The sequence below is a fragment of the Sander lucioperca genome, chromosome 1 (assembly GCF_008315115.2).
Source record: "Sander lucioperca isolate FBNREF2018 chromosome 1, SLUC_FBN_1.2, whole genome shotgun sequence".
NCBI classification, from domain to species: Eukaryota; Metazoa; Chordata; class Actinopteri; order Perciformes; family Percidae; genus Sander; species Sander lucioperca.
Genome location: NC_050173.1, coordinates 50,327,950 through 50,340,429, shown reverse-complemented (window position 1 = coordinate 50,340,429; position 12,480 = coordinate 50,327,950). Strand labels below are relative to the sequence as shown.

General features: G+C 42.3%; 1 protein-coding gene across 1 annotated transcript; it reads right to left on the bottom strand.

The window, feature by feature from the left end:
- Positions 1-1,235: 1,235 nt before the first annotated feature.
- Positions 1,236-10,385, bottom strand: LOC116036471 (integral membrane protein 2A-like). Its single transcript, XM_031279999.2, has 6 exons — positions 10,017-10,385; positions 9,463-9,600; positions 7,006-7,191; positions 5,122-5,232; positions 2,915-3,059; positions 1,236-1,740 (listed from the first exon to the last, which is right to left on the bottom strand). The coding sequence occupies exons 1-6, from the start codon at positions 10,086-10,088 to the stop codon at positions 1,646-1,648; spliced, it is 747 nt and encodes a 248-aa protein (XP_031135859.1). The 5' UTR covers positions 10,089-10,385; the 3' UTR covers positions 1,236-1,645.
- Positions 10,386-12,480: the final 2,095 nt, after the last annotated feature.

Sequence of the window (12,480 nt, the reverse complement as noted above, 5' to 3'; positions counted from 1 at the left end):
GAATTCAAAATGTGAATTGGTTTTCTATTTATATTTCAATAAAAGCTGTGTTTGTTCTTTCTAAATTTGTATGAGTCTGGTGAAGAGTGAGCTGTTCCTGTTATGAAGGATGAACATGTCATCATCTTTAATAAGAATCAGGAAATACAGAATACAGGAAAATCCCTAAACCAGCTAAACTTTCCCTATAGATTTATTTTTATGATTCAGGATGTGTTGGTGCTGCTTCAGTTGTCGTAGTAATACTAATAATAATAAGCAAACAAGCCAAAATATTCAGTAGGTAAAGAAATGCAACTTTATTCAGCAACACAGTGAATTCATTTCAGTAGCTGCACACAACATTGGCTTTTATCTAATCTTCTAGTAGTGTTAAAAAGCCGAGACAGAAACACATTTTGACACGCACACTTCTGTCTGATTGTCTCTCTGTGCAGGAAATCACTGAAAAATGACTTGAAGTTATTTGGCAAAAAGCCTTTTTTTCCCCCCATAGCGTTTCCTTTAGGGTTTTTCAAAATAAAAGGACAATTGCTTTATGCAGATTCACTGAAGGATTTTTTTTACAAACCTATTGTTCCTTTGACGATTTTTAAATATATAGAGTTCTGCAAAACTTTGAGCCGCCTAGCTGCTTATTACAGCTACCTCGGTAAAGGTCATCTCACATTATGGGACTATAAATTCATAAATAAGAATTTAAAAACTGACAGAAAGAATACATTTTCAAATTTGGTGAAATTTCCCTTTAGCTCATCAACCATCCTTCAAGTTTATTGTCACAAATGATATTTCTACACAAACACAAGTCATATAGGGTGTCAGACTGCTCCCCTTAATTAATAACTTAAAGTCATCGCACAGCAGGACGGGAGAGGCCTCTGGAAAATATCTACAACAAGGGGTGACCGAGATCTCTGGCACCATCCATAACAGACACGGACAACCATGTTACATGCGTATTGTAACTGTACCATACATTTCCTGGGTGACTTGTGCTATATCACACTATAACATATAGTATATCTTATCAAGGCTGCTCTATAAAGCCCGTTAAGAAAGGGAACAGTAGGCGGACACACAAGACAGGTCTGATATGAATGACTTCTCAGTATCACTAGGATATTCAGTAGAAGGACTAACAACTCTCGTCTAGACGTGAGTGGATGTTGTAATACAGTAACAACGATAAGATAATAATAATAATAATAATAATAATAATAATAATTCAGTAGGAAGCTACGGCAACAGAACAGAAACCAACAGAACAAATGAAACTTAGTGCATTCTTAGTAAGAAAGCTGAATAGTAGTACAAGACTAACTAGTGAATAATTGAGCGAGAGTGCTATGACTTATACAGGTACGGGGGGGTTTAGGCTATGTAACGCTGTAACTTAAATTCACTTTTCACTGGGGTTAAAGCAGGGGAGGCAAAAACTGGAGTTAAGAGTTTAATACAAAAGTAACTTTCTGCTGAAAGCTGTTCCCTCCTTCGCCTACTCCCTCCTTCTCTACCTTGTCACTCTGGCTATCCCCATCACTCTCTCTCACTCTCTCTCTCTCTCTCTCTCTCTCTCTTCCCGACATATGGCTCTCACTATCACTCACTCTCTCGCTTCCTGACCTATGCACATGCTTTCCCATCAAGCCTTGCAGATCCTGGTCTCCGTCACAAACTTGTTCTCAAAGTGGCGGACGGTGAAACATTCGTCCGCAGAGCGCTTCTGGATGCCTCCACCTGACAGCCACAAAGACAAAACAAACAAACAAATTAGTCCTGAATATTAAAGTGACTGCATGTTCGATACATTTCCTTTTCAAGTCCAACTGATGGAAACACATCCAACATGGTAACACACAGTCGACGGCCCTGGGACAAAGGAACCGGAAGGGAAAAAGCAAACCAGAGCCCAACTCCTTATCCCCGCATCACGCACCCTTGACAAAAGCACAACGGGATAAAACAATCACTCAAGTTTGCAACTTGATATGCAACAATCACTCAAGCAGTTGGCATATAGGAACTAACTGAAACACTCCTCCTAATGCAAAAGTGAATTTTTTTTTTTATTCCATTTATTTTGTATTTTCAGTGTCCGAGCATAAAAGATGCTTTTCAGTTTAATAGCCTATTGTGACCGGTTTCCTTTCGGGAAAGTGTTTTTCCAGTGTGACACAAATGTTTGAAATGTCCCCGACCGAAACAGTGACTTCCGTGTATCATTACACCGCAGGCACTAATAATAAAATTGTCTTATGAATTCAAAAATAATTAGATAGAGGAAGCGGTACCTGAACAAATGAAACAAGTTGTTAATGGGTTTTATTTAGATGTAACCTTGCAATGTCTGCTCTTAAATAGGAGTTGATCGTTGCCATGGGAAAAGCCCGCCCAGAGGCTTGAAGCTGTGACACCATGGCCACATCCTCATTTCACACACACACAGGTTTGTGGCACTATCTTTGTGGGGACCCATTATTGACATAATGCATTCCCTAGCCCCTTACCCTAACCTTAACCATCACAACTAAATGCCTAACCTTAACCCTTACCCTCACCCTAACCATAACCTAATTCTAACCCTAATCCTAAAACCAAGTCTTACCCCTCAAACAGACCTTTAAACTTGTGGGGTCCAGCATTTTGGCCCCACAAAGCTGTCTGGACCCCACAAGTATACTGGACTCTCGGTTTTTGGACCCCACGAATATAGTTAAACAAGCCCACACACACACACACAGAGAGAGAGAGAGAGAGAGAGAGAGAGAGAGAGAGAGAGAGAGAGAGAAAGAAAGAAAGAAAGAAAGAAAGAAAGAAAGAAAGAAAGAAAGAAAGAAAGAAAGAAAGAAGACAAATGCTGGTACTTGAATGAGTGAGTGAAGCTTAACAAAGCTGTACAGTACATCCAGACCTGGCAGGCTGGAGCGGCGTTGCATTCTGTAGGTTTCCTTTCCGTCACACAGCCGGCGGATGTAGAAGCCCAGAGGCTTGACATCTTCAATGCGCTCCGTCACCACCAGGTCCTCGTGCACCAAGTAGCTGCGGTAAGAGCCGGACTGGGACAAGAATTAGAGATTGTGAACAAAATGATTTGAAAAGAAAAGCAGCTCAGCGAACTGCAGCCACATGGGAAACTGACTGACGAATCTAATGAGTGGTCATCTAACTTCTGTATTTTATGAACCACTTCCACATTCGATAGTGAAATTCGCTAATCGCACCACAACACAACATGCTGTACAACATATCATGGTTGAGAACTCAGTGGGAACTAAGCGCTCCGTACCTACATACGGTCTGACTGTCTGACTCAAACTTGGTCTTGCTGACAATGTTCAACTCTCGCTAAAACCAAGCCCCCAGAAAGAGCGCCATGTCTAAAAGCCACCATGGGCTTAGTGGATAGGGGTGGTACTGCATCCCATGGCCCAGAAAGACTTTTCACATAGACTTTGCATGGCGAAAGAAACTTCTATATTTCAGCAGATAATTTGTTTCGGGGTATATCAACTTATTTTTAAACAACAATTAAAGGGTCCTTGTTTAAAACGTCACGTTTTTAACATTTTTAACATTCACTAGTAGCGAATCCAGAATTATTAAATTAGGCATGATGAACACGCATAATGGACGCGAGCAGAGCCGCAGGACTGCGCCCACCCGCTCACATGACGGTTCTCCTGAGGTCCTGTAGCTAGCTGTAATAATGGATATAGCTAATGGTTGTAATTCACCATGTGTTCTATTAATACATCCATGGCATTATCTTATGAAGTCATGATACATCCGAGGGATGTATGTATGCTGTAAAGCCTGTTAGCTACGTGGATGTAACGTCATTAGTATTTCCCAAACTGGCGGGCTATCGGCTAGCTAGCTAGTTGCTAACATCAGGGGTAGCTAACATGGCTGTATTAAGATCTATAGCTACATAGCTAGCTATATGCCTACATAACGTTACTACAGACAGTGATTACATCGCCTTGGTTCTCTCTTATGATCCATCAGAGGGCTGTATGCTGTAAAGCTTGTAACGTGGATGAGAGCTGAAGCCATGGATGAGCTCTGTTCACCAAACTGCAGGCTAACTGCTAGCGCTAGTTAGTAGCTAGCTAGCTAGCAGCACGACATAATTATTAAATCTCCTTGGTTGTCTAGCTAAATACATCTATCGTTTATTTAGCTAAGCATGTAAACGATCGGGAACAACGAAAACACAATGTTTAACGTTAGTGAATATTTTAGACAATGAAAACGGCGAGTTCATGAGTTCGCCACTTGTAAGAGACACGAGAGATAAGCTCATGAATGAGCATGTTGCTACCGGTTGCTAAGACAACACAAACAAATTGTTGCTAGTGCGCGTGTCCATCGTGACGTCATGGGCCAACAATGCGGAAGATCCGAGCTCCATGTTTGCTTTATGTGCTTTTGAGCACTCTCATTGGAATGAACGTGGCTTCCCGCCGAACACTGTATCCAGTTCTCTTAATACATCCATGGCTAAAACTCAAAAAAAAAAAAAATGTCCTACAGGAACCTGATCATGTACATGGAATAATCTGAACCAGCACAACATTTTCAACATCAAAAACACATATCATTTGGACTGGTAAATGAACAACATTAGTAGTAGTTTTAAGTAAGTACTTTTTTCTGATACCAAGAAATAACTGTCTATGATGAAATGGGATCATGCCAGCCACGCTAGCATCAACATTTTCATCTAGCGCCATCATAAAGTCATATTGACTTAATACTTTTACAGTTCATGACTAACAACTTGCAAAACTAATGACATTCCTTCTAACATGCTAAACGTGAGATGGTGAAAATGGTTAACATTACACCTGCTAAACATCAGCATGTTAGCATTGTCATTGGGAGCATGACAGATTTGCACAGGATTAAAGCACATACAGTACAATCGCTGGAATTATTATAAACCCCTTGGATTTCCCCAGGTAATATATAGCCCATAATATTAAGGCTTATGCGTGAGCTTGAGTGAGAGTGCTGTGCCAGTATAGTTTTTTTTCATCCATCATCCCAGCTAGGGTTTCTTCTACTGGCAGCTACGTGCAGAGATCCGGCAGACACAGGCTGATCCTGACTCACCATCAGCTGGGAGAAGAGGTCGATGAGGTCCTGAGGGGGGAGCACCACAGAGGTGTTCAGAGGAATCACAAAGCAGGTCCTCAGAGTCAGGTCCAGATACGCCGTCAGCTTCTACACACACAGAGAGAGAGAGAAAGAGAGAGAGAGAGAGAGAGAGAGAGAGAGAGAGAGAGAGAGAGAGAGAGAGAGAGAGAGAGAGAGAGAGAGCGACGATGAGAACATGAATTGCGAGCAATAAGTGTTTTTCTTTTTATAAGCATGGAATGTTGAACAGTCAAACACAGAACATTTATCACAAAAGCTAAAGTTATAATAACAAAAAACAACTGCAATAAAAATGAAAGCTGCAAGCAGCGTTGGACGGGTCCTCGCGCCTCTGCGCGAGTCGGAGTTACTGGCGGACGCCGCTCCTTGTGACCGTGCATTTGCGCGGCACTCAGACACTGCAAATCGTCACCAATCAAAAAGATCTCCCTGCTGAGTTCAATGATACCTCACAGAGGTGTAGCCTGAGTAAGTGGGCGTGGTTAAAGTATAGGGGGCAGCTCAGTATCACATGTGGACCACACATTATAAGTTTCATGTAAATCGGATGATGTTTGTCATATAAGGCACATTTCCTGTTGTCATCGGGGGGCGCTATGACCAAAAGTCAATTTTGGCCTATAAATGTCCTCAGGCCTGGACTCTGGTCAATTGTGAGAAATTTTGGCCAAATTGGACAATATACAACTTCTTCGTTCATCGATAAATGCTCAAAATGGCCGCCACGCCCACACCGTTGGACGAAAAGTTTTGCTTTTAATAACTTTTCATCGTTAAGGTCTTTGGATGACACAAACCAAATTTTAAGTCGATCGGATGAAATCTCTAGGAGGAGTTTGTTAAAGTATAGCACCTTGACTTTTAGGCCTACTTCCTGTTGCCACTAGGGGGCGCTATGACTTTGAGCTCTTATGAATCCTGAAAAGTTTCGAGCCAATTGGACAATGTACACTCAAGTTACACCCACTTCCTGTTTCAATGGCGAAATGCACAAAATGGCCTCCCCGCCACGGCCACGCCCTATGACGAAAAGTTGTTCTTTTAATAACTTTTCATCTTTAACGTCTTAAGATGGCACAGACCAAATTTGAAGTTGAGAGAGTCTCTAGGAGGAGTTCGTTAAAGTACGACATGTGGAAATGGCCAAAATCGCACTAATTTCGAACTTTCAATTCAAAATGGCAGACTTCCTGTTGGGTTTAGGGTATGGCTCCAATGAGCTTTTTTGTACGTCTTGACATGGTACATATGTGTACCAAGTTTCGTTAGTCTATGTTAAACGTACTGCAGGGGCTCTTTTTTTTTTTTACTTTGTAGGGGGCGCTAGCGAGCCATTTTTGTGCGCCTATTCCCGAAACTCTTAAAATACGTACATTTTCACCAGACTTGATGCGACCGCCAATTTTGGTGAGTTTTTGAATATGTTAAGCCCTTCAAAAAAGCAATTCATTTGCCGGGAAAATAATAATTCCTTCAGTTTCAATAGGCCCTTCGCCGCTGGGGCCCTAAATATCAGTACTTTCCTGTAAACTGACATGTCTGATATGCCTCAGCTCAATGGCAGCATCTACATATTGCACAGTCTACCATCACGTTAAATAAAGTAATGAAAAAAAAAATAGGATATTTCTGTAAAGAATCTGTGATATGTAACATTATTCCAGCACTTATCTTATGAAACAAAAACAGTAAATAAAAAGACGAATAAAAAATGTTAAACCGAAACCACACATTACAGATAAATATTGCACAGTCGATTAATAGCAGCCTCCACGAGTAGCTAATCGCATTCATTCAAATCTGGTTTTGAGAATGATTCATGGTCAGTGTGAGTGTTACCTTGTTGAAGTCATGGAGGATGTAGGCAGGGTCCCCGGGTCTGAAGCGGGGAGGTGGGACGCTGATGACGGCCATGCTGTCAGAGATCTCCACCTCCTCCTCCACCCGTGGCAGGTAGTACGGCTGGCTCTCTCCTCCAGCTCCGGTCGACACGTCACTGAACTGCATCGCACCGTGATACAGCCTCTGGAGGACACATGCAACAATTATTTTGTGACGAAATGCTTTAATTTACTTTTTTTTTAAAGCTATAATGCGTAGTTTCTGTCGCCCCCATGAGGAATTTTTAGTATTGACAACACTGTTGACGCGTCCACATGATGCAAGCCTTTGGTGGTCGTGCATGATGACTCAGAAGATGTAATTATCTTGTCATTTTTATGTCCTCTTCATCTCCAAAGTCGAACGCTGCTGTTGTCCTTTCTCAGCGGGGGAAGGCATCACTCGAGCTGCTGTGGCTGAAAGTTGCCGGACTACACCATTTTGTAAACATAGCCCTACTGAGAAATCCAGAGAGAGTTGCGTGGAGCTGATAGTCTTAATTAGCTTTATATCAACTCATTTGGCAATGGCTTGAATGTAACGGAGGTTCATTAATATAAAATAGTTGCGCACTAAAGCTTTAAATGTTCCCACTTTCTTCACTTTACTTCTATTTCAACCTTGGGGAAAAAAACCTGAGGAACCAATACAACCCATGCCACCATGGTACGGCGTTGTCGTTGAAACGTGGTGGGGTGGGTCTTTGCCTCACGCTATGGATCTACTGTACACACCCAGTGGTTTCTCTGCAGGGTCTGCTCTGCAAACACACTGTGCCAGTCTTCTTACCTCAGGAATCACATACTGCAGCAGTACAGTTTGCTCATCAGTGGCAACAGTTCAGTGTATCTACATCAAAGAGGCCAGATTTGGTCTGAAAAGAAGCGCTGTCAAAGCTTAAAGTTGCTTTAAATGATTTTTCGATCACTAGGGGGCAGAAAATACCCTCAATATTCCATTGAATTTTTGTAGATATCTGTAGTTTTTATTTGGTTACTGTGTATCTTTTTGTAGGTATGTTATGCATATATTATTTCATGACAGAAATAAACTAGCTTGCTAGATGTTCAAGTTAACAAACCCAATCTACCACTTCTGTGTGTGTGCGATTTTTTTTAATGATTGCGGAATTTTATGTTCTATTTGCTTTGTATGTGTATGCTTATGTAAAGCACTTTTTTATGCCTTTGAGTATGAATTGTGCTCTATAAATAAAGTGCCCTGCCTTATCTGGAGACCAAACCATAATAATGAGCCGAGAGCGAGTAGAAGTGGCACGATGTAACATTGTGAACTGTTGACCGTGTTTATTCTCAGTTCAATCTGTAGAATCTGTATCGGCATTCATGGGACTAACGTGATATGATGTTTAAGAAAAATATCAAACTTGTGGGTGAAAGGAAACTTGAACAAGATAGAGGATTATTTAATAAACCAGAATACAATCCATTTAGGTAAGAAGAAGGTTAAGTAAATGTAAAATAAAAAGACAATTTCAAATGTTACAGTTACAGTATATCCGACGATGCGGCACTGCAGCGACCCGGACTCGTGCTGCAGTCTTATGTGGTTTTATTTTTGCATTATGCCAACAGGTAATATAGGATGTTGGCCAGGGGAGTTGTGCAATACGCCATTGTCAGGAGGTGTGCATGTGTAATATCACAATTTGTAAGTGGGATGAATCTCCTAATCAAAGTTGAATTTAATTCCATGCTTTGCTCTTCTATCTTAATAGTAATAAAAAAGTATGATAAAAGGCAGCTTATCAAATACTCTCAATATTGTCAATGGAACTGAATACTTTGAATTGTGCTATGTTTAGATATATCCAGCCAGAAGAAGAAGTGCAGGTAGACTAACTGCTAACATCAGTTTTAAAGTATTTCTTCACATTGACAGGGCTCTTTTTTTAAAGATTATGCTTTAGCATTTTGCCTTTAATAGACAATGACTGACTAGTGTACATACAGGCAGGAAACACAGGACGAGGTCCAGCTGGAATCAAACCCTGAACATTGCAGTGCCTGTATATGATATCCTAACCCAAATTTCCTGACCGGCTGCTATTCCATCAATTACATAAAATAGGTACATATGACCTATGATTGTCCATCTTGGTATATTCTGCTTGTAATGTTAATATAGCTAATTTAAAACCATGATGCAGCCTGTATAGATGCTCTCTGATTGTTTGTATCTTACATACAAACAATCAGAGAGCAACTTGTAACACTAAATGGATCACATCACATATCCTGCGTCACATGGAGTGTGGCACATGTCAGGTAGACTGCAGCGACTTTTAACAATTAATAACACGAATAAAAACATTGAAAACGCCATTAGCAATGGTAAAACTAATGTATATTGGTAAATGTACCACTAACAACATCCACAAGCATACATTTTTACCTTTGGGGTGAAATATCGATAGAGACAGGCTCCTCCAACGATGAGCCCGCTGAGGATGAAGGCGATGCCCAGCAGGGTGAGCAGACAGCGACCTGTGGAGCCCTCGCTGCCCGCTGTAGCAGAGGCCAGCTCAGGATCCTAAACACAAACACACACATACGCAATACGGTCAGCAAATAAATCTCTAAGTCATAATATTGCATGCATTTAATATCAACATTCAACGCATGTACAGCTTTGACTCAGCATCCTAATCCCATTGAATGTTCGGCCTCTGCAGAACAGCTGTGTTGATGTTCAGAAGATGGGCGGTCTCACGCTGCGTGCTGCATCAGGTGCAATATGGCTCTCTATGCATTTTTCGAAAAACACCGCAAACCCCTTAATATCAAATTTGGCAAAATGCAAGAGAATACACAACTAACGTTGCTATGTAAAACACACGCAGATGAAGTCCACGGTCACATCTGACTGCTTTCTTGCCAGCGCAGGCCTGCTACCAGGCTAAAAACGGACACCGGGCTCAGACGACGCACTACAGCCCGTTAGCTCACCTTCTCAGCGGCTGGCACCTCTTTGCCCAGCGCCTTCTGCGCCAGAGCCGAGTTAAAAGCAATCTTCACCATGCTTGAGTGGAAACGTCAGCTCGGGTTTTTTTGTACAAAGAGAAAAAGGGAGAGTGTCGATGCTGGACTTCAGGCTCGTTGTCAGCAGATCTGCGCAGTGACGCACTTTGCAACCTCGGCTTTATGTAGAGCTTCCGGTGGCTGGAGGGGATTAAGAAGACATCCGAAGCGGAAGCTAGGAAAAACTACTTAAACTTCAAGCTACATAAAATATATAAACAGTGTACGTCTGGGAGAATTTAGACGACTGTTATCGCTGGTCTGACAGTGACCACTGAAACCATTTATTGCCTCATTTATTGCCTGCAGTATCCTTCTCTTGAGAGTTCTTATGTGTAGCTTTGGCGCCATCTAGTGGTCACAACTGGAAATTACCTATATTTTAGTTTTTAGATGCTCCCCATCAGGAAAAATGTCAGGGGTCTGGGTGTCCTCCCCCAGGGAAGTTTTGAACATCAACGACTTAATGTCCTGTATTCTGATACACTTTTATGCACCAATTTACGGTGAAAATACCTTTATTTAGCCTATGTGAAGAAGAAAAACACAGATGACAATTCCAAATATATCAAAAATGTAATGCAAAGTATGTTGTTGCGTGGGCATTTATAAGTGGGTATATGGAAATCCTGGAGCTTTCTTAGTGGATGTACTGCGTATACCTGCGCAGGGGCGTCGGACTGGGGGGGGAAAGGGGACTGAGTAGGGCCCAGAAATATGCTAGAATTAATAGCTGTGGATGTGGGGAGGGGCCCATAGAAAGGGCCCAGAATTTTGTGCTACGCCCCTGTACCTGCGTATCACGTAGACTACACCGCTGCATTAGAGTGAACCTAATCCCACACAGCTTGAACTATTTACACTTTCAGTTAAGCTTCTCTCCTTTTACATGCTATATTCTGTACAGCACATGACACAAAAATGACTCAATTCTGCGCAGACTGCAGTGTAATGTAATGCAAATAATATTTTGAGTGTATAGAGTAGTCCATTCATCTCTGTGAATATTCCACTCTGTAAAGTGAGTCTGTAAATACATCCCCTCCTTCAGGCTGGGTACTACCTGCCAGTGTGTCTGCCCACTCACACTGACACACACAGTACACCGCCTTCACTGCACTGTGTGGAAACACAGGCCAGTGCCAAGGCTATACTGTACAGTATGTTTGACACATATCCTCAACCCTCTGGTCTGTGGTGGTCCTCTGCTTCCTCTGCTTTCACTCTCCTGACTCGGTTAAGGTTGTATGTATGAGTAAATAAACACTTAGCCTACTGCCGCACCAGCGCTCTAATTCCACGCAACTCCATGGCATCTCTCCAGCCCTCTGCACTGCAACTGTACCATAATGCATCTCCCAGTCTCACAAACACACACATATAAGCACACACGCACTCTGCAAGGCTATGATATTTCCTCTGTTAAACAGACAGATTGGACCGGTAATCACCACTGAAAGGTACATAAACAGAGCAGCTGATTTCTGTACCTAACTCCCCCTCCGTGCAGCCCCCCCCAAACTGACTCTCCCTGAAAACCCTAAGTGGTCCTGAAGGCTTGTTTATGGGCTCGTCTTACGCTGTGTTTGATCTGAGAGCTTGCCCACACATGCATGCGTGGAAAACACACTCACACACACACAGCATGAGAGAGGGAGAGCCAGCATTAGGAGTAATAGCTGAGATGATAAACAAAAGACTTAGATTTAATCCTGAGGGCTTCTCAGCATCACACACAACAGAGGAAGAGGGAGAAAAAAAAATCAGAAGAGGGGGCCAGGAGGCGACCGCACTCTCGTTCCATAGGGAAACCAGGGATGATTGGGGGGAGAAGTGTGGAGGCAGGTGGGGGTGACATGGAGTGATTCTTGGGGAGAGTAAAGTGATGACTGGGAAAACACAGAGAGGGAGTTACAAGGAGAGGCAGAGCAATCTGCAGTGTCTGATGCTTGAGTGAGTTTTCCGAGGAGCTGATTAACGGCAGATTAAACTCGCCGTCCATCCAGTTTACATCTCAAACTTTCTAACAAGCCTGCTAGGTAGAATTTCTGTGCCTCTCAGACTGAAAAGAGCAAAACATACACAAGTGGACACCCATGTTTTTGTGCACAGGCACACAGAGGCAGCGAGCGTCATAATGGTGGATGGCAGGCGTGTATGATGGAGTTTGAATGCCAGTGTTTCCCTGTGGTCTGCAGCAAACGTCCAATAAAAGCAATAAAAATACACACACACACACACACACACACACACACACACACACACACACACACACACACATGTAGACACAAACACACACACTTCTTGCCTGCAATGTCAGCAAATTGAGAAAGTCTGCAGGGGCATAGCTGGCTTCACAAAGTGTGAGAAAAAGAAGCTCTCATGCATGACA

Excerpts from the sequence above, each read along its gene's own strand:
- LOC116036471 (XM_031279999.2), bottom strand. The coding sequence starts at position 10,088 with ATGGTGAAGATTGCTTTTAACTCGGCTCTGGCGCAGAAGGCGCTGGGC. Across the intron at positions 9,601-10,016 it reads AGGTGCCAGCCGCTGAGAAG|GATCCTGAGCTGGCCTCTGC; the intron begins GTGAGCTAACGG and ends GTTTGTGTTTAG. Across the intron at positions 1,741-2,914 it reads ACGCCGCTCCAGCCTGCCAG|GTGGAGGCATCCAGAAGCGC; the intron begins GTCTGGATGTAC and ends TGTGGCTGTCAG.